The 22,808-nt window shown below is 42.6% G+C and overlaps 1 protein-coding gene across 2 annotated transcripts in view; it reads right to left on the bottom strand.

Annotated features, from left to right (window-relative positions):
- Positions 1-22,808, bottom strand: part of PLD5 (phospholipase D family member 5) — a 259,269-nt gene that overhangs the window by 91,728 nt on the left and 144,733 nt on the right. For both annotated transcript variants that reach the window (XM_024210268.2, XM_024210269.2), the window contains exons 3-4: positions 21,707-21,875; positions 3,219-3,333 (exon numbers count right to left, since the gene is read on the bottom strand). In XM_024210268.2, coding sequence (XP_024066036.1) covers positions 3,219-3,333; positions 21,707-21,875 — 284 coding nt within the window. The remainder of the gene's footprint in view (positions 1-3,218; positions 3,334-21,706; positions 21,876-22,808) is intronic.

Raw genomic sequence — 22,808 nt, 5'->3', positions numbered from 1 at the left:
TATATATATATATATATATATATATATATATATATATATATAAAACAAAAGCACAGTGAATGGGAGAATACATATATACACACATATGTGTATATATATATTTTCTCCCATTCACTGTGCTTTTTTAAAAGCATTAGAGCACTGGAGAAATATCTCTTTCTGCTCATGTACCAATTAGCTTCTAGTTGATAGGAGCAAGAAGTACATATAGAATTGTATGGACCATGAATCACCTGTTCATACAAGATCCTTTAATTTCAACAAGGCAATAAAAATCACCATAACTGATTAATGGCACTCTAGAAACTAACCTACATCTTCTCTGGGAGGCAGCAGAAGTGATAATTAGGGGGAAATGATTTCCCTAGCTTCCTGGAGATAAAATTTAGCCCAGACACAAGTGAAACAGCTTTATGGCCAATTAGCACATTTGGAAAACATCCACAGACTGATTCCTAATCAAGACATTCCTAATCAAGACATTCCCACAGAGAGATTGAAACTTAGCAGAAACAAACAAACCAAAGATTTCATTATGAGAAATCCAACAACGCCTTAGTATGTCTTGGAAAAGGACAGAAAAAAACTTGACATGTCTTCCTTCCTCACTTACAACACTTCAAACACAGGACTGTAGTCTGATACACAAAAATGATCAGATACAAGTGACTTCCTTGGATTCTTTATAATTCAGAACAGTCAACTGACATATCCACAAACTGATTAGAATACTTAAAAAATTCCTGTCCAAGAAACCTGAGCGAGACAAAGGAAACTGAAGCTAGCAAAGTTATAAAATCCTTAGACTTAGGAAAAGCTTGCAGCCCTGATGAGATTGCAACACAGTTTGACGAAATCCTTACTGCAAATTCCCCTCCTTGCTGAAGTGTTTAATTGTTCATTTAAAGCATACAGTTCCAGTTTTGATGTTACATTCTAATATCACCTGGTGCCTCAAAGAGAATGAACCACCAGAAGAATGTTCTCACTATAGACTCCATTTTATTCCTTCAAAATTAAATGTCATAGGATCATCTACCAAATGGTCATGGTGGAGTCTCCGTCACAGGCAATTTTAAAATCAAGATTGGATGTTTTTCTAGCAGATATGCTTTATCAAACAAGCATTAGTGTGGGGCACTTCTATAGCCTATGTGACACAGGAGGTCAGAGTAGATGATCACAGTGGTGCCTTGTGGCTTTCGAATCTATGAATCTATTCCTCCACACTGCTGGTGGATGTATGGCAAGGAGGCATTCAGCAACATCATTAGCAGTGGCCATATCCCCAAATCCAAGTTTTTGTAACTCAAACAAATGTAATTATAAAAATCACAGATCTAGATATAACTCTAGATCCTTCAGCCTACTTACTAGGGGCTTTCCTGCAAATATCCTCTGGTGGGGCAACATAGAGATACTTGTTCTTGGCTAATTATGACAAAATTTTAAATGCAAATATACAGATTCCATCTCTATAACTGGCTGGCTTGAAAGAATCTGAGACATTCTGATCATGGAGAAATGAACCCGTTCTCTCAAAGAGTATATCTACTCTTTGAGCTGGGGGTGCAATCCCCAGCTCAAAAAGACATACCTGTGATAGCTCTGATTGAACTAGTGTGCTAAAAATAAGGTGTAGCGACCGTACCCTGAGCAGGAGGACTGGCTAACTTTCCCAAATACATGCCTAGCATCTTGGATGAGTCGAGGTGGCTAGCCCCTCTTGCCACTCAAGCTACTGAGCTATGCTAGTTGTGATACAATATAGGGCCCTTTTTTTCCCCATCTGTGAGAAGAGAAACCCCATTGATTGACTAGCTGCAAACATATTTTGGAGAATGTCTGAGTCTCGCACTGGTTGACATCCAGATTCTTCTCACAGTCTTAATGGAATAAATATCATGGTAATGTGACATATTTGCAATTGCTATTATATTGTAATCAGACTTCAGAATGGATCAAAAGTGATCTCTTTTAGCAAAGCAAGAATTTCATTAATATTTCCCATTCCATATCTAATCATTAGATTAAAAGAAACTTCATAAAATACAAATTAACAGTTTTCAGTTAGAAAAATATTCTTCACTTATTTTCTTAAGACACAGGGATAGTCTTAAGTACATGCTTAATCTTAAGCATATGCTTAAGCGCTTTGCTAAATTAGTGCCTTGAACAATTGCTGATTTCTGCATTTCAGAGGTGAGTGATAGGATTCATATAGAGAGTTTGCTTTTCAATTTAAAATTATACCTGAAATAAAAAAAAAACCCACCACTTCTAGCAGATTTTTTTACATCACTGTTCTACTTTTGCTTCAAGTAACACTTAAGATTACTAAAACTGAAAGAGATTTAGAACATTCTCTATTTTTCCAGTTTGTTTATTTGTACATTTGACATTTTCTATCTAGTCAGTTTCATTATTTCTCATGAATATAGTCAGCAAGTTGCCCCTGCTTGGTTAGTTAGAACACTTTTTAAAAATACAAAACTGATTGCGAAAGCTCAAAGGTCAGCGGGGCCTCAGAGACAGGTGTAGTACCTGAAGCGACATTTAACTTACATTTTTGAAATTGGCTAGATTTCAGACAGGACAGTATACTTTTCAGTTTCTAAAGAGCTTTAGAATACTTCACAATGAAATGCATGATGTATATGTGAGAGATCATTGTAACATACATTGCAGTTAACAAAAAAATCAGATAACAAAGCAGTCGCTCATTATAGAACAGGTTGCATCTTGCCATCAATTGCATGGGGACCCCCCCACTGAAGTCACTGGGGTTTTGCATAGAAATTGATGGCAGGATTTGGCAAAAGTTACGTCAATACCATTGACATGTTATTTTATTTGTTTCACTATTCCTCAAAAGAGAAGAATATCTCATCCCAGAGTGCAATAATTCTTTCAGGTTGCATTGCCTACCATTAGTATGGTTGCGATGACTTAAAATTGTAATCACATGGCCACCTTTTTACCACTTACAAACTGCCAATATCTGCTCCATCTAAAGTGATAAAAGAGTTTTTGGAAGATGAATGAAAACTCTGAGCCAAGGTAAGCTGAAGAATTATAGGGTATCACCATTAAACAAATAGGTTTAGTTTTACATATATTTCATTTGTGTCTATGAAGTAACAGCATTTTAAGTGAAAGAAAAGAGTTATTCTAATATAGCAGTCAATGGTATAATAACGTAAAGACCTTGGTCTTACCCTTTGTTTTCAAGTCGTTTAATACCTTTGATTCGGTGGGCAGTATATCGCTCACTAGTTTTATCTCAATATTTTGAGACGCCAGTTCTAGCAATTTTTCAAAAAGATGCTGGCCCTGGGGAAAATATCAAAGGAAAGCAAGGTTAATAAAATAAAGAACTGTTTGAATTATCCAGCAATAAAAAAAAAAGACACATATAAAAGCAAAATTATATTGGACAGTAACTGGAGTAAACAGCAGTTAGTCCACAACTATGCTGAAATCTGCCTAAAGACTGCCTCCACCCCTTGCTTGAAAAACCATTTTGAAGATCAAATTTGTCTCTCACTTATTCCAGATTGTGGTCAGTGGTGTTGCACAGGTGTAACTGATCAAATTTGGCCCTCGGTTCTTAATACTGCATTAACAGTTTAGGATTTAATTTCCTGGGTTTAAATAAAACAGAGACAAAGGATTTATTTTGTACTGACAATTCGGGAGGTAGTTCAGGAGTAGTACTAAGGGGGTCCAGTTAGGCACTGGTTTGTCTTTCTGCTGCTCTTGAATATACCCAGTTAAACTGGTAATGAAAGTGGCCAGTTGTGCACGCTTAAGTGTGTCTTGGTCAAACATTCAGACCTTTTCTATTTCAAGACACATTTTGAAGATTTTGCAAAGAATCACTGAAGACAAGATACATGTTAAGTCTGAGCTTTCAAAACAAAGCTATTTTGGAATTCTCTAGGTTTTGTTAAAAATGCATTTTTAAATACTTATATAATTGTAAAAGCTAAAAGGGATTTTGGCTAAACTTTAAAAAAAGGAACCATTGGACTGAGACCAAGCATGAAATATTTAAATCCAAACGAAATATGCTGCTAAATTATAAATATCTAAAATGAAGAGCCCAGAATATAATGTCCAGCTCACTATTAGCTATGGTATGCTACCACAATATAATGAGGGTTTGTGTTTAATTGCTGCTATTTTAGCTCATTAAATACAGATGCCATAAGTGATTAGAAGAACATAAAATAAAAAGTATGCAGAAGTCATGGTTTTATTTAACTGACTTAGCCAGGGTCTACCCTCAGAATACACATACACATTTCCCATGAAAGTTAGTGGGAGCTGTACATGAACATCCCAGAGTAAAATCTAGCACAAAAACTTAAAAGGAAAAAAAAAAAAGCAAGTTTTCAAGAATCGCATCATATTAACCTGCAAACAAACCATTCTATACAACACCAGCAAGAAAAAAACATCTACAGAACCATGCCAATGAGCTCCCGGCACAAAATGTGCACCCTTCCCAAGTACATTGATCACACTAAAGCCTTAATAGGGTCCATGCCAGGAAAATGATCCATGCGAAAAATAGTATGTCATAGGGTTACCATATTTCAACACTGAAAAAAGAGGACACTCCACGGGGGCCTGGCCCTGCCCCAACTCCGCCCCTTCCCCAAAGCCCCTGCCCCCTCCTCTGAGCACCCTGCATTCCACCTCCTCCCTCCCACTCTGATCTTGGTTGGGGGTTGCTAAGTGCTTCCCTGCTCCCCACTCGCCCTGCAGCCCCTGCACCCCCCCACCCCAGCAGCCTCTGTGCCCCCTGCTCCCCACTCGCCCTGCAGCCTCTGTGACCCCTGCTCCCCACTCACCCTGCAGCCCCTGCACCCCCCGCCCCTGCAGCCTCTGTGCCCCCCGCCTGCCCTGCCCCTGCACCCCCCCGCCCCTGCAGCCTATGTGACCCCTGCTCCCCACTCGCCCTACAGCCTCTGCGCCCCCCTGCCCCTGCAGCCTCTGTGATCCCTGCTCCTCACTCGCCCTGCAGCCCCTGCACCCCCCTTGCCCTGCAGCCTCTGTGACCCCTGCTCCCCACTCGCCCTGCAGCCTCTGCACCCCCCCTTGCCCTGCAGCCTCTGTGACCCCTGCTCCCCACTCGCCCTGCAGCCTCTGTGCCCCCTGCTCCCCACTCGCCCTGCAGCCCCTGCACCCCCCGCCCCTGCAGCCTCTGTGCCCCCCGCCTGCCCTGCCCCTGCACCCCCCCACCCTTGCAGCCTATGTGACCCCTGCTCCCCACTCACCCTACAGCCTCTGCGCCCCCCGCCTGCCCTGCCCCTGCGCCCCCCTGCCCCTGCAGCCTCTGTGACCCCTGCTCCTCACTCGCCCTGCAGCCCCTGCAACCCCCGCCCCTGCAGCCTCTGTGACCCCTGCTCCCCACTCGCCCTGCAGCCTCTATGCCCCCGCCTGCCCTGCTCCCCCGCTCCCCCGGCAGCCTCTGCCTGCTGGGGGCTTCAGACGCTCGGCAGCGCGGGTCCCTGCAGCCCCGGCTGCAGCTTCCTTCCTGCCGCCGAGCACGTTTCCCGGCCTGTCTGTCCCTGCTGGAAACAGCTCCCGCAGCGCCGGGTTCCAAGCTGTGCGGGGCAACGGGGCCACAGGAAGGGTCCCCCAGGGGCCGGGGGGGTCCCCGCCCGCGAGAGAAGCCCGAGCCCCCCCCGTTCCCCGCCTGAGCATTGTAGCTGGGGCAGCTGGGCTGCGCTGCGGACCCAGTGGATAGTGCTGGACGGACCCTGGCTTATGCCTCCCTATTTCCCCGGACATGTCCAGCTCTTTGGAAATTCCCCCCGGACGGGGATTTGAGCACCAAAAAGCCGGACATGTCCGGGGAAATCCGGACGTATGGTAACCCTAACATAATGCATATGCACAAAGGGCGGGAATTAAGGTTGCACAGGCAAGCTAAATTCAGCATTTCCTAACTTTGCTTGACTCTGCCACCTAAATAATGTTGTTTTAACATAGCTAAGGCTCCACTCAAACCCCTTCCTGTCCCTCCCCACCTGCACAGGAGTGAGTAGCAACCCCCAGCAGCTGCTCTCCCTCCCACACACACATCTGTGGTGTATGTAGTCTGCACAAGGAAGTAAGGGAGCATCTTCCATCCCTTTATTCTACTGTGTGGAAAGGAAAGTCATCTCACTATTGAGTCCCATGTCATTGTATACTTAGCACAAGTGAAGTACAGGAGGTCTCTTAAACTGTCTGCAATACAGCTCCATTTCTAACCATTTATTTTCAATGTGCTATGTATACATCAATGTAAAATAAGAACAGCAGGCTTTTAAAAACAAGTTGAAATGCTTCCTCCAAATTATAGGGAAGCCACAGGGTTGCTATTACAGTAAACAATTGTTTATTTTTACTTGTGTTACATACAAAACCACCGCCCAGCTCCTGTCTCAGCACAGAGCTCACAGAAACTCCAGGAAACAATTGGGCTCTGCTGCTATGAATGCACCAGTGCATCTTAAATGCAGAAGCTCCCCCGACTGAAACAGCTTCTAATGGGGCTGCCCAGTTCATCTCTTTTCCAGGGCAGAAGTCACTGACCAGCTAGATGTAATAGGAGAATCAGAAAACATTTTTATTCAAATTACAAATTGCTCACTATAATTCTGTTCCGCCTTTCCTAAGATCACTAGATGGCCCTACATACAATATTCCCCTCTCCTTATTCCCTAAGGACTAACGGTATAGGCGCCAACTCTGTGGGTGCTCTGGGGCTGGAGTGCCCACCAGCAGCCCCCTCGAATCAGCTCCTCTCCCACCCCTCCCAGTGTGTCCCACCTCCTGGCAGGCCCCACCAATCAGCTCCTCCCCCTCCCCCTAGCACCTCCTGCCTGCCGCGATCAGCTGTTCAGCGGTGTGCAGGAGGCGCCAGGAGGAGGGGCAGAGCAAGAGCGTAGTACGATCAGGGGACGGGCAGAGGGGGGAAAAGGCGGTGAGTGGAAAAGACGAGGCAAGGGTGGAGCCTTGAGGGAAGGGGTGGAGTGGGGGCAGAACAGGGATCAAGCACCACCAGGGAAATGAAGAAGCTGGCACCTGTGACTAAAGGCATGATTCAACTCCCACTGAAATGAGTGGGAGTCTTTCTGCTGTCTTCAGTGGGGAGAGGATCAGTCCCTTAGCCCTTAGGGGCTCAAAGATGTTTAAGATTGCACTTCTGTAGCCTGACTGATGGCTGCTGGTGCATAGCAAAAGCAGGCATCTACTCTGAAAATCCTGAGCAATATTTTTACTATCAAAAGACACCCAATGATATAACCCTAGAAAAAACAGTCGAAATACGGTGTTTGTATTCTTAAATTGTAAAAACATTGAAAATCTCAATATAGAAAATGTTAAATAAAAACCAAAAACATTTAATAAAACAGCCAAGGTCATGATGCTAATGAAGGCCATGTAGTGGCTAGAGAGAGTGGTAATTTGTGTTCACTATGAGTAAGAGTGCTGAGAATTGTTGGAGATATACAAATGAAAAGATTTGCCTTTTTTCTATTTGTCACTGCATGGTCTATGCTCTTGGCAGGTGCTCAATCCCACACAATGCTGAATTTAGACTCTCAAAACAACTATGAAAAACACTGAACTCTTTGTATTTAAAGCCTCTTACATCCTGTACTAGTAACTAGGGGAAATTTTACAAATATTTCCTAATACAACCCAGGATTAAGTCTCTTAAATGATGCACTGTATTGGTTAAACTATCCTGCTTTCTTTCCATTTAATATTTCGGACCCAGGTGGTAATATTTCTTGATATGTTTATTTGTAATTTTACTGTTATTGTTCTCTGCAAAAGGACCAGGGAGACGATCTGAAGAGTTTTGTCACTGCTGTCAGCGGCCTTGAAATGTTTCTGTCAAATAAGAGTCCTCATTCTGTAACTCAGGGATTTGTGAGACAATATCAGACTGCTGTGTGACTACACGACAGTCTCCAGTATCATTTCTTACATAGTCAGCTTATGAGATTTGAAAAGAAATCAGGTACCAGACCAAGTACCATGAAATTGCAGCATGCTATTATATAACCTTTATGAAACCATGCCTCTTAGGAAGCTGGCTATATTCTCTTGCATTTTGCACAACCCACTGAAACAACCTTCTGAAAAAGGCAAAGTATGATACAACAAAGTATGTTTCACATGAATAAACTATCATTCTCTGGACAGTTTTGGATCTAAATTACCAATGATCCACAATGTCAATCCCAGCTATAGATGCCCCAGGAAATGGGTGCATTAAAAGCATCACTGAATTAAAAAAATAAGTCAAGAAATGAAGCCAATTTCTTCATTCTCACCAGATGACCTGATTTTAGACTAGCTGATTTCCCTTGCTGCTGGTATCTTTATAAGCATGCATGTCTCATTCAAAATAAAACAGGGGAAGTGCAAGAACAGAGAACTACATTTATTACAGCAGTACAGGAAACTGAATTATTTCTCCCTTCAATAACTTGGGTACCTAAAGTTTTGACGATGGTTTACGGTTTTATCTCTCTGAAAAAGTAGAAAGTCTAATTCATGCTATTTTTATTCATTTACTGTGTTAGTATTGTTAATACTTATCTAATGGCCAACCCTCTGGGTACATTTACAGCTATCAAGCATAATAAAAAAAAATCATAACACACTGGCAGCAGTGAATAGGAAAAAATATTCCTAAATTCAGCAACCAACGCTTCTTGTAAAACAGACACACTCTTCCAATCTTCCAGCCTTCTAAGACAAAGATGTGAGCATCACGTCTTGGCTGGTGTGATTGCAGAGCCATTGGCCATTATCTTTGAAAATTCGTGGCGATCGGGGGAGGTCCCGGACAACTGGAAAAAGGCAAATATAGTGCCCATCTTTAAAAAAGGGAAGAAGGAGAATCTGGGAACTACAGACCGCTCAGCCTCACCTCAGTCCCTGGAAAAATCATGGAGCAGGTCCTCAAGGGAATCATTTTGAAGCACTTGGAGGAGAGGAAGGTGATCAGGAACAGTCAACATGGATTCACCAAGGGAAAGTCATGCCTGACCAACCTGATTGCCTTCTATGATGAGATAACTGGCTCTGTGGATATGGGGAAAGCAGTGGACGTGATATATCTTGACTTTAGCAAAGCTTTTGATATAGTCTCCCACAGTATTCTTGCCAGCAAGTTAAAAAAGTCCGGATTGGATGAATGGTCTATAAGGTGGATAGAAAGCTGGCTAGATTGTCGGGCTCAATGGGTAGTGATCAATGGCTCGATGTCTAGTTGGCAGCCGGTATCGAGCAGAGTACCCCAGGGGTCGGTCCTAGGGCCAGTTTTGTTCAACATCTTCATTAGTGATCTGGATGATGGGATGGATTGCACCCTCAGCAAGTTTGCAGATGACACTAAACTGGGGGGAGAGGTAGATACACTGAAGGGTAGGGATAGGCTCCAGAGTGACCTAGACAAATTGGAGGATTGGGCCAAAAGAAATCTTATGAGGTTCAACAAGGACAAGTGCAGAGTCCTGCACTTAGGATGGAAGAATCCCATGCACCGCTACACACTGGGGACCGACTGGTTAAGCAGCAGTTCTGCAGAAAAGGACCTGGGGATTACAGTGGATGAGAAGCTGGATATGAGTCAGCAGTGTGCTCTTGTTGCTAAGAAGGCTAACGGCATATTGGCCTGCATTGGTAGGAGCACTGCCAGCAGATCGAGGGAAGTGATTATTCCCCTATATTCGGCACTGGTGAGGCCACATCTGGACTATTGCATCCAGTTTTGGGCCCCCCACTACACATGGGATGTGGACAAATTGGAGAGAGTCCAGCGGAGGGCAACGAAAATGATCAGGGAGCTGGGGCACATGACTTACGAGGAGAGGCTGAGGGAACTGGGGTTATTTAGTCTGCAGAAGAGAAGAGTGAGGGGGGATTTGATAGCAGCCTTCAACTACCTGAAGGGGGGTTCCAAAGAGAATGGAGCTACGCTGTTCTCCGTGGTGGCAGAAGACAGAACAAGGAGCAATGATCTCAAGTTGCAGTGGGGGAGGTTTAAGTTGGATATTACGAGACACTATTTCACTAGGAGGGTGGTGAAGCACTGGAATGGGTTACCTAGGGAGGTGGTAGAATCTCCTTCCTTAGAGGTTTTTAAGGCCCGGCTTGACAAAGCCCTGGCTGGGATGATTTAGTTGGTGTTGATCCTGCCTTGAGCAGGAGGGTGGACTAGATGACCTCCTGAGGTCTCTTCCAACCCTAATCTTCTATGATTCTATCTTCAGCTGGAGCTCAGAAATGTCTCCCCCAGCCTGTCAATGGAGGCCAGGGGCTGGGCTGTTGATCAGATGAGCAGAGGAAAGACAACCCCTGAGAGTAAGAAGTAGGGGAGGGGCAAGCTTGGCTACTCTGTGGCCTGTCCCAGAATGCTGCCTGGGTGGGAAAGGGAGCAGGGTGGAGAAGAACGTCTCTCCTGCCCCTACCCTTGCTTGATGTGAAGACCTGAGGGCATGCACTAGCCATTCTGCTGGGGTTGCTACCCTGCACTATAATGGAGGTATAGTTTGACCTGTGTGTCCAAGAAGCTGTGTGTCTGAGTGACCCATCAACATTTTCAGGATCAGAAAGGAATTTTTTCTCCAGGGCAAGACCAACAAGGTGTCAGGTGGGATTTTCTGCCCTCTTTGAAGCACCCTGGAGGCCCAGTTTTAGGTTAATAAAAAGAATAAGGCCAGGATTTTAAAGTTATACATTTGTGAGCAAGTTTGTAATTTTGTCACAACTTGCAGCCAGTGTCCAGTGCGGACGAGAAGCTCAAATGGGTAAACATGAGACCTAGAACAGGACTAGTGGACCCTGTTAGCCTGAAGGAATAAGAGGAGACCTCACACTGTTGCAGACTGAGCCACCCCTCATGTGTACCCTTATTCCCTCTCACAGGAGGGGGGTAAGAGCATTCAGAGGTGGGCTGTATCCTAAGGGTTAGACTGAAGAGGGCCAACCCCAAGTATTGGTTATTTGAAGGCCATTTAACACCACACTGGACCCAAATAAAAGCCTGGTCTTTGGGGAAGTGGAGTGACCTAGCCTACCCCTTGAAGTTAAAAGTTAATGAAATTGCCACCTTCTTCTTTTAAATCCATCAGTATTTGTGTTTCTTCCCCTGCATTTTCTAATCATTACATCGAGGTGTATGTATTTTGGAGAGGGTGGAGTACTCTTTAATCTTTGCTGGTAGGTTTAACTAGTTATTGCTGGTACATAGTGGTGGTTGCCAACATTTTTGTTTATCTGTTATGAATAAATAATTTTCAGGAGTGTCTAGAACCTGGGACGTCACCTTCTCCTGCCCATCTTCAGACATATAAATAAATAAATAATGTGTCAGAAAAGAAGCCACCTGACACCTCCCTATATGTGGCATGGATGTTGAAGGTACCAAGGAAAATCACCGCCGTAGGCTGCGGTACCCGCCTAGACAAATAGCTCAGGCAGGAAATGTAAGGTGGAGTGGGGGAGTTTGCGCACCAAATTAATCCTGTCCTGGGACTTGCACCTCAGCTTGATAAATGTGGGGCTGGCCACTTCTTTCGCTTGAGGATAGTTGCAAAAAGCACAGCTTTCCCACCTTTCCAGCCTTCTCCTAGTTAGTGTTAAAACAAGCACCCATACAGGGAAAGCTGTGGCAACACAGAGCCAGTTAAACACCATGCAACAATGGATGCTGCTAACTTAAACTCACACTGAATAATATGCTTACTTGCTGGAATTTTACAGTGTCATTTGCACAGGTTTCTAGTGTGTAAACTCAATATCAAGGGTGCAGATTTCTTGTGAACATAGGCTTTATATGGTCACTAGTGTCACTAAAGTTACATCTACCCTGATTGCTGTAGTCTAGAACAATGGTCCCCAATTTATGAGCAAGCCCTTTTTGATGACACGATTAGTCCATGGAGCAAGGAAAAGTGAAAGAGAAGGAAGGAATTCTGGGAGTAAGGGAAGTGGCATGATCCTAAATTTGCCCCATTCCCCACTGAAAATGTGCTGGAAGCTACCCCTGAAAGTTTCCTCTCTCTAGTCCCATTGTGTCTCATAACTAAGATGGCCAGGGAAGGAACTATTGTTCTGTAGGTTTTGGAAGCAGTCCAGGACCTTTTGCCTGCTCCCAGGATATCTACTTCAATTTTGAGAGCACATGCAGGCTGACTATGCAAAACCACCAATGCAAGCCCATTCCCCTCCCCAGGAACATGTAGCTTTCTGCTGAGAGGGTGAAAGAAAAGGTGAGGTGGAATCAGCGGAAGAAAAATATACACAACATTTCATCACAAGATGCTTGTTCACTTGAATTTCTACACTGTAGAAGTCTGTATCAGCACTAAACATTGTAGAATCGTATTTTACAGCTGAACAGCCCCGTACTATCAGCATTATACTCTTAGACCTCAGAGTGCAGCACGCTCAGTAGGAATATATTTATTTAGATTTATAAAGAACAAACCAAAAAAGGTGCCTATCAGAGACATATGTGGTAATTCAAACATCAAAATAAAAGACATCCAACAGCAAACTCCAGAAGTCCCTGTAGAAAGGTTTGCATAGCAGCATGCTCTGAAGATCAACACATTTGGGCTACTTCAGAGCAGGGTGTGAGTGAGTTCCAAAGCATAAGGGCCTTCATGGAGAAGGCCCATCCTCCCTTGGTTTCTGATAAAACAAATACCCATACAGTGAAGCATCAATAAAAATCCAAGACGACATATGAAGTATCATATGTACATGGCAGTTTCTGATCTAGTTGCTTTGTCCTCATTCTTCCCCATTGCCTAGTTTTGGGCAAGTTTCAGTTTACCCAAACGTGCAAAGACTTGAGGACACCTTGCTTTTACTTTTGTGAATTATTAAATTGCAATTATCAAAAATTTCAAACTTCCGCGATTGCTCTCCCACTTGACTAGGAACTTTGATTTTCCAAAACAAGAAAATGCAGAACTCTTATTTAGCTAAACTCTCATTTATTCTCCTTTCCTGCAATAACTTCGGTGCATGTTTCGGGTGGAGAATACTTTGTCATCATGCCTGGAATCCATCTCTGAAGATTTCTTCAGCATACATTTATCGGCTAGTCTGCAGTTACTAGCCCTTTCAGATGAAAAAATTGGGTTGATAAAAGATCTATTGACCGTTCTGTTCACTTTGCTGTGCAACTGAGAGCAGGTCTATGCTACTGGTAGAGTCAATCTAACTTACGTCACTCAGAGGTGTGAAAAAAACACCCCTCCAAGAGATGCAAGTTTTGCACTGTCCACACCAGTGCTATGTCTGTGGGAGACATTCTCCCACTGACATAGCTTATGTTTCTTGCCAAGGTGGAGTAATTATGCCAACGGGAGAGCACTCTCAACAGACGTGCTACAACCGCCTAGCCATTGGTATAGCTTCTACTCCTGGGGGAATTCTGCACAAAAAAAATTAAAAATTCTGTGAACAATATTTTCAAATTTTGCAAAATTCTGCATATTTTATTTGTCAAAATAACACAATATAATCACATCAGTTTCAATTATTTTTGGTCATTTATTTTAAAAAACTGTCAGCAAGTATGTCTGTAACAATACCGACAAAAAAGATTCAGAAAATGTTTTTTGACAAATAGATTCCTTACTAGGAATATTAACACAGTACTCTGAGTAAATATTCATTTAAACTACAATACAGAACCATATTTCCTGCAGTCCCCAGAAGTAGTGCAAAGGTTGGGGGGGACTCAGGGGTAATGGAGGAGCTGAGGAAGAGGGAAATAATTGGTGGGAAGGAGCCTGGGTGTGCACTTGGAGGGCGGTTGGATATGGGCAGGAAAAGTATGGAACAGGGTTGTTTTTTTTTGTGGGGGATGACTGTTAGGGAGTTTCCACCATGCAGACACTGACTGACTGCTAGCCTCTCCCATTCAGTCAGGCACATGTGTCCCTCCAACCCCACTCAGACACCCACTCTCCCCATCCATGTGTCCTTGCACCCCCTTTCCCTGTCCCCATGTGACTCTGTGCCCCCAGCCACTCTCCTGTCCCTATGTGTCCTTTCACCCCCTCCCCGTGTTCCTATGTGTCTCCGTGCCCTGACCCATCCACCCCCCTCTCCCTATGTAGCTCTGCACCCCCTCCCACATCACCATGTGGCCCTGCACCTCCCTCCCCACTGTGGCCCTGTGCCTTCACTCCCATTCAGCCCCTGCCCCAGTCTGTCCTCCCCCACTAGCCCTTATGACCCCCTGTCTGACCCCCCAGCACCCGACACTATCTGTCTCCCCATTGCCCCTGTCTCCTGACCTGGCCTGACAGGCGCTGTGAAGAAGGCACTACAGGGTCTCTCTCTTCCCTTGCTGGCTGGGAGCAGCTGCTGTGTTCTATCACCACAGTGCCCTCTGGTGGACAAAAGGCAGAACTGCAACAACTTTTCAGCAGAAGCTTTTTTCTGCGCAAAAAATTAAAAATATGCACGACTCATTAATTATGTGCACGTGCAGTGGTGCAGAATTCCCCCAGGAGTAAGCTTTGTTGATGTAGCGCTGTAGTGTAGACTTGCCCTGAGAAAGTTGCAGACATTTTTTGCAGTCTTTAGTAGAAGTAATCACTCACTGTTATAAACCTGTCAGCAGGCAGAAATAAATAAATAGAGCTGAACATTATGAAAAGTACATTTACTTTTGCTTATTTAAACTTTGCATTGAGGGAGAGGGAACAAACCTGAATGCCTCCAGTCCATCACCTTACCTACTCTGCTAATGACAACCATAGCTGTAATTTTTGCTTTACATCTGAATGCATCACAGTGAATTAATTTGATGCTCAACTCCCAATTTTTAAGTTCGCTATTTTTGTTCTCTGTTTGAGATTTGTTAGGCTCTACTGGTTCAGAAGTAAATGACGTTGAATTTTTTCAGATGAAAATGTTTTTTTTTTTAAATTCATGCACATACCAATAACTGTGAACATCTAAGACATTTTCTCTTCAAATTCATCTGCTTGAATGACAGTGCCTGGGTTTCAAATATCTTAGAAAATAAATGTACATAATTACATTGTGGAATGTCTCGCTGTTTTGACATGTACTGAGTTTATTATATTCCAATATTTATATGTATTCTTAAAGGATGAGTGGGGGTGGTGGTAAATTGTGCCTTTGGCTTCCCACCTCAGTTTTTCACTCATTTAAATCAATATATAAATGCACATTTTAGGGCATCATGTGTTTCTATATGTTTTTAGGAAAGAATGTAATTATACGCAGTTCTATTGAGGGTTATAAACTTCCTGTTTGAGAAGGAGAATCCAGTTCATGACTGAAAATACTGGCCATCCAAAGTACCATATTTTGTTTGTTTAGAATACTGATGGTTGTCTGTTATGCAGTAAATGGAATTTTGACTATGTAGTGTGAACAGGACTAGAAAGAAAGAACAGTTTGTGACAGTGTAATATGGTGGATTCCTTACAACTGAAATAGTTTCCCCTCATTCATTTTTCAGCTGATTCCCTGTAATTTTACTGAACAGCCTATTTCCCCCAAAGACTCAGATAGTGTAAAGTAAGCACTAGAAGATGTGCACTCTACTTATTAGGGTCTGAAATATCTTAGTTCATCAGGGCGAGTCCATTGAAAAATATATCCTAGTAGTCTATCCCAGAGACATGCTCTTATATGCTCAGTGTTTGATGATGTAGCATAATGGGGAATGCATTTTTGTCCCTTTCTCCATTAGATAGGAACTCTTGTTATTTTGAAAGATTTTGATATCATAGAACCAGAGAATGAAAATGTATCCCCGTACTTTCTGAGATGAGACATGGCCTCTATTTTTGTGTGTAAATTCTCTCCACCTATTTTGACTGCAAAAATAATCTAACTACTTGTTCCTCTATCTGATTGCCAAGTAATAATCAAAATACCTAGCTTTGATACAGTACTTTTCATTAGTAAGTGTCAAAGAATTTTATATCATTATCCCCATTTTACAGATGGGAAACTGAGGCCCAGAGTGAGGAAATGACTTGGCGAAGGTCAACCAGAATGCCAAAAACAGAGCTAGGAATAGTCCCGGTCTGTCCACTTGGTCACATACTTGCTATGTGATTCCTAAGTGTTCCTCCGCACTCCTGTACATTTTGTTATAGTGGAAAGGGAATAATGGTGGTGCTTTGAAATGTTTAGTGTCAGAAATCTCATCCATGGTTTATGTCAGTTTCATTACATGGTGGTTACAGTAATTTAAAGCAAGCAAGCGAGAAAACTGGTGTGTCTCACTCCTTCTCCACCCCCTTCTTCACCACTCCCCACAACATGTAGCCCCCACCAACATTTCCAGCTCCTCTTCCCTTTCCCATCTCATTAAGCCAAACTTCACCACCGTAGAACCCATTAACATGTAAGAAGCTGCTCCTTGCTCTCTCCTGCTCTATGCCGCTGCATTCACATATCACAGGCAGCAGATTACTGGAGGGTTACATGCTATCTTGGTTATGAAACCAGAGTTGTACACTGAGCTAGGCTCATCACTCCAACTAACCACCTCCAGCTGGCACACTTGACTCTGCTTCTTCCAGTCTTCTCCAGCCATGCCCCAAGGTCCACCTAGTCTACTCTCCTCCTAAAAAGCCCCACACACACACTTTGGCCAGCTCCCACTCCACATAGGGGTGATATGTATCTTAAATATTAACTTTTTGGATTTCAGATGGTTAAATTTGCATTGCCTGTGTGTCTCCCTCTCCTCCCTGCCCAACCCCAGCTCACATGGAGGGGCAGGAAGAAGGGCCCAAAGACATCCCAACAGGAGTAGGGTCCTCCAGAACATACAGGGAGCAGGAGGATTTCTGTATAAAGTAGAAAGTTTTTCTTTCCCACTGCAGGCATGTCTAGGATCATAACTGACTTTATACCTATCTTTGGGATAATGATGTACAATAACCAATTAGTTGAATAAATAATATTTTATTAACCACTAGATTTTTAAACCCAACAAGTTCTGTGGCTGGTAGTCTGACCAATACAGACATGCAAACAGAATTTTATATATAAATTACCCTTATTTATACATACACACACACACACACACACACACACACACACACACACTTCATACTTTAATTTTACATAAGAGCTTTACCTTTTTTCCTTTTCCTACTTGCTGTATTTTACAGATTAGGGGTGTAGTGGGTTGGGCTTGTTCTTAACCCTACCTTTATTTACTAAGGTCATGTCCACACTAGAGACCTAACAGTGGCACAGCTGTACCGATGCAGCTCTGCTGCTGTAACAGCTCACAAGTAGCCACTCTATGCCAATCGGAGAGAGCTCTCCCGTCAGCATAATTAAACCACCCCCAATGAGCGGCAGTAGCTATGTCATCTCCCGCTGACAGAGCTAACAGCACCGGTGCTTCTGTCAGGGTAACTTATGACACTCTGGGTGTGTTTCTTATACCGACAAAAGTGCTAGTATAGACATAGCCTAAGTTACCTTTTACATCTACATCAGCCATAGCCTTGCTCGAAAAGATGGTGAACCTTATAAATCATTGCTATATTACTAAAATACTATATTAAATACCCCCAAACAAAGGCAAATAGTGGTAATTAGCTTTGTTTTAAAATACATTATCTAAATTTAAAACAATTTAAAAAAAATTTTTAACATGACTTTATAGGCAACCAATTTAATTTTAAGCCAAATTTTTGTTAAAAGCAATTTGGTTTGTCAGTTTCTCTTTTTACATACAGACAAAACTGCTAGGGAAGGTACTTCCCCTTTAGTGTTCAGCAACATATTGGTTGCTGGCCAAAGACTTTTAATGACTTTTGATTGGTTTCTGTAAATTTGTTTGTTTTTTAAATGAAGATTAACCAGGAATTACAAATTAAGAGCACAAACTTAATATCTTTAATGGTATAATTACTTGATAAATTATTAAGATGAACGGATAGATACTTAATGGAATCTTTTAGAAGGTAATTTATTTCACCCATATACTTTGCATAACTATTTCTACCTTTGTTACAGCTGGCAGTCCCCGCCCCCCCCCCACCGGGTTATAAAATACATAGTTACAAGGCCTCTAAGACCTGTGATTAACTAAGCTTACATTATTTTCTTATAAATGGAGATTACTTCTTTTGGTCTTTTGAGACTCCCACTCACTTGACCATTCCTTTACTTGTTTTTTAAACTTCTTACAATCAGCTTTTTGGGATTCCACCTTGTCCTGCAAGGATGTCCCTACTAAATATTACTGACACCTTAAAGGAGTGAAGCCAAATAAGGTTATAATTAATAGAGCCCACTTCCAGGGCTTTTAGATAGTCTTAGGATGGTATTCCTTTCATATCCTTATTTGCGCTCTTATTCAACTGGTTATTTTTATACAAAATCCATTAAAATCCTCCACAATTCACTAAAGGGACTGTCTGTCATTTCCTCCCTTCTCTATTTGCTGCCAGGAAGCACTTGTGGTGCTTTCTTCCCCTTCAGCTACTAGTGGCCAGAAATCCTTCAGATCACAATGGGCTGATAACATATATCCACCGAGGTGTCCCACAGAGTTTCCCTTAATCTTCTGTCAGGGCACAGTCCAAAGGAGTCTTATATTTCAGGGATCCTCTGGTCTGTAAATAACTGTGGGGTCCCAACACTACCGCTTATTCAGTTAATATCTGGTACCACTATTCATATATCACAATATCTACCCACTAACATCTGTACATTTAAAACAAAAATAATTATCTTCTTGCGAAATTGCAAAATGACTAATCATTACAATTTACTTTTCCCACAGAAGACGTCTCCCCCCCAAACTCCTTTCTTGAGAAATTCCATCCTGTGTTTCTTCTTGAGAAACAAGAGGGCACTCACACCCATTCTCTTATTTCTTATCTTTAATTTCTCTTATTTTTCTTTTTATTACCATTTTCTTTATGGGCTCATAATTTCACAATGACAAAAGAAAAAGAGATAGAACTGCACAAGAATAAAAACAGGAACTGAGAAGTGGAAGTGCAATTCCAGGTTGATTACACAGCCATGGCGGTTTGACCTGCTCAGAGTCAGACTATGACAAGGATTTTATTCCCAGGCTAGCACCAAGGATGGTCTTGACCTATCTCTGTCTCACTACACAGTGGCCTTCTTCTCTATGTGCTCTTTCTGGTCCCATCTGGGGTGCCAAATCAGTAACTTAACTGATGGATTTGTGTATTGATTAATCTCTTAGACTGCAGTGGTCAATAAGGGTTCAGTCTCCTGAGTGGCTACAGAATCAGGAATGATCATCAGTATCATTAGATTGAGAGACATGAGGAGCACACAAGAAACAATTGCAATTGATCACAAGTTCCTTTATTAACAAATACACTAAGCAAATAAACAATCCCACAACATTGAAGTACAACAGCAGATAGAGAGACAGTGCAAAGCGGTTAGCCTTGTGACTGCCATCACTCATCTCTCCTGCTGGGAAACCCTGGAGTGTCAGTCATCATCTGCCTCCTCCTCCTCCTCACCAGAGGGTGTCATCCTGGTGTCTCTGAAGGCACAGAGGCCCAGATACAGATTTTATAATGTGTTATGCTGACACCCACTAGGGTTTGTACATATTTATGAAGGTTTCAACTCCTTTTCCTTATTTATACTTCCACAGCCCACTAAGTTTGGAGTGGCCACTTTTATAGACTAACTTATTAACATTTATGTCATTCAGTCACCGTAACAACTTGGTTAGCACATTGCTGACACCCTATGTTTGCAAAAATCCCCAAAATACTCTATCAAGCTTTAACTGGTACATTGCAATATATATTTCCTAAATATCAGCACTTAGCACAACTATTCCTTTGATTGTTTCATCTCATAACATAGGCTGACATGAGTAACTAACCGATGAGTCACCTATCTTTAGGCCTAAGACCTTGATTGGCTAAGCTAAATATCTTACAGGCCTGAGGCCTACAAGTCCTGAATTACAACATTAATTAATACTTATATTTCACCTCTATATCCTAAATATACCTGGTATCTTTTACTATTGGCTATAACCCTCCCTAACCACCAAACTTCCTTTGCTATCACTCACATTCTCCAATCCCTCCCATCCTCGCCCCTTCCACTCCCCTAATCCCTATCCCTTCCCCTTACCTGAGACCCTCAACTCCTCTCCCACCCATTCCATTCATCCCCTCTCCATAATACCCCCATCCCTCACTACAGACCCAAACCCCTCTCCCCCATTCCCACCTAATCACACCTCCCCTCCCCAGTGAACATTCACACATGTAATTTATTAGCTTTTCAAAAATAATTTCAGCGCCTTCTGAGTATTCTGCCATACTCAGATTTCTTAAAAAAGCCACACCACACAACATCTTGACAGTGACAGATTTTTCCAAAATGTTTATAGTTCATTCTCAGATTTCTGCCCATGTGGATTTCAAAGTTGTTAGAATCTGTGAACTTGATAGGATTTTTTTTTCTGGGGGGTATCTCAGGAACCCCTTGTTCAAATAACCCTACGTTTCTATAATTAACCCTACCTACACTCCCATAAGGCATAGCAGAGATGGGTAATCCCTGCCCCCTCAGATCCTGGCACACACAGAGCGGAAAATGTTGGGCTGAGCAGCACACCTGTCCCTATTCTCCCCCAGTCCCCCGTTACTCACCCCAGTATCCCCTTCCATTCCCCCCGCATCTCCATCACCTGATCCCCCAACCTCTCTCCCCTATTCCTGCCTGCTTTTCCACCTCAGCCACCCTCTCTTCACATTGAGCTTTTGTTTGTGTTATTTATTTTCTTTTCACAAAATAATTTCAGCACATTGTGAATATTATGCTATACTCAGATTACATTTCCTCAAAATACAAATTCCCTTTTGACAGGGGCAGATTGGAGCAATATGCCTATTGGTTCCCACCCCCGACCTGGGCTGGATTTGAACCAGAAGTAGTACTCAGATTTAATGACCATTAAATTCCCTCAGAGCCACACATGTCCAGGGATGGAGAGGTAGTTTTCCAGATAGTTAGCCTCTCTCTGTGCATGAGTCTTAGAACTGCTTATAATCATGTGCCTAACTGCAAAAACAAACTCTCTTTCAAATAACATTTTTTAATTTGATTTCTCTCAAAAAGCTGGTGAGTGCCATACACTCTCGTGGGGGTAACTTGTGAGGGATGGAGATCCACGTGCAATGATGTGAACCCTGGTTTGATCTTTATCTGTCTGCAGTAAATGTTGCCAGAACAAGTCAACTTTAAGCAAAGCTGGGAGGATTTCAGGGAGCTGTACCTTGGGAATCTCTTGGTCAAATGGCCTCACATTTGGATCCCTATCCCTTCCCTGAACCCCCATGAAGCACACCAAATTTCCAGGCAATCCAATCAACCTTATGGATTTTAGAACACAGAATGTTTGAGCTTTACACATAAAGCTGGTTTTAACCTTAACTATAGCAGAGTTCCCACTCTGCTGCTCTGCTATAATAGACCACATAATTAGGAGGTATTCCCCTCTTCCTCCCACTCCCCAATATTCAGCCAAACAGCTCTGTTAAGACACAGCTCCATAGCTCAACAAAGAAAGAACATGAGCAGCAAGATACAAAACTAGATTCTGAACAGAGGGGTGACAGTTTAGACTAAAGCATACCTGGCATGCGGATGGATGATTGTGATGGAGGTCCCATTGGGAAGATACTATGTCAACAGACTTTTCAGCCATATTAAGCAAATTCATCCAGCCTTGGAAAAGAGACAAGTGGGATGGTGCACTGTCTGAATAGTTTATACCTTCAGGAATGTTTTCCACAAGAGCAACCCTAAGAGGAGACAAAAAAAGACATTTAATAAAACCACTTAACCAGTTTTGTTAAGTCTTAGTCTCTAGAAATTGTTTTTCCACTTTTAATTGCTTGTAACCATTTCTAACTTTATTCTTTATATCTGAATACACATAAAATCCTACTAATAAACTTGTTTTACCTTTTATCTAAATCAACCCAGTGCTGTGTTTGATTTAAAGTGAATGTTAACCCCAGTCAATATGGCAAGGTGCTGGGTATTGTATCTTTAAAGGAACAAGCAAACATGAATCGCTTTGAATGGTTCAGGAGAGGACTAGATATTGCAGAGCACATGGTTTTGGGAAAACTTGGGACTGGCAGATGTTGCTGTCATCTTGCCAGGTGTAACCAGAGTGTGGCTGGGGTGTAACAAGCAGGCTGCTGGAATTAGAGTTGTGAGTCAGAGCTGCTTAACACACAGATACTCAGTGCATGCTTGTCTGTTGACTGGAAACGTCCAGGCCTGGGCACTACAGCAGCAGAGCATTTAAGGCACCCAGAGTGACAGAGCAGGCAGTGACAATCTCTCACTGGTCTGAACTGCACCTCAGACCATGACATGAAGAATGATGGGTTAATTCTGGTAAAATTATGATCCATTCATGTACCTTTAGCATTAATACTAGGTTAATTACCTACTTCATTAAGGCAATAGAACCATTCCTATTTGAAATTAATATTTAGTGTTTGAAAGCCCTAAACCACCATCTAATATTTCTGTTTTCACTACAGGTCTTTTTCTTTCCACTAGAAAGATTTAGATTATTTTTCAATAGGTTGGGTGGAATTTTAAGACTCAGATGACAAGGTGAGAAGAGACATTTATGATCATCTAGTCTGACCTCTTGCATAGTACAGGCCATAGAAACACCTAATAATTAATTCATCAAGCCATAACTTTTGTTCAAG

This window comes from Terrapene carolina, unplaced genomic scaffold (genome assembly GCF_002925995.2).
Source record: "Terrapene carolina triunguis isolate 2854851 unplaced genomic scaffold, T_m_triunguis-2.0 Scaffold85, whole genome shotgun sequence".
Lineage (NCBI taxonomy): Eukaryota > Metazoa > Chordata > Testudines > Emydidae > Terrapene > Terrapene triunguis.
Note: the sequence above shows the minus strand (reverse complement) of the source record. Positions and strands in the feature narration are given on the sequence as shown.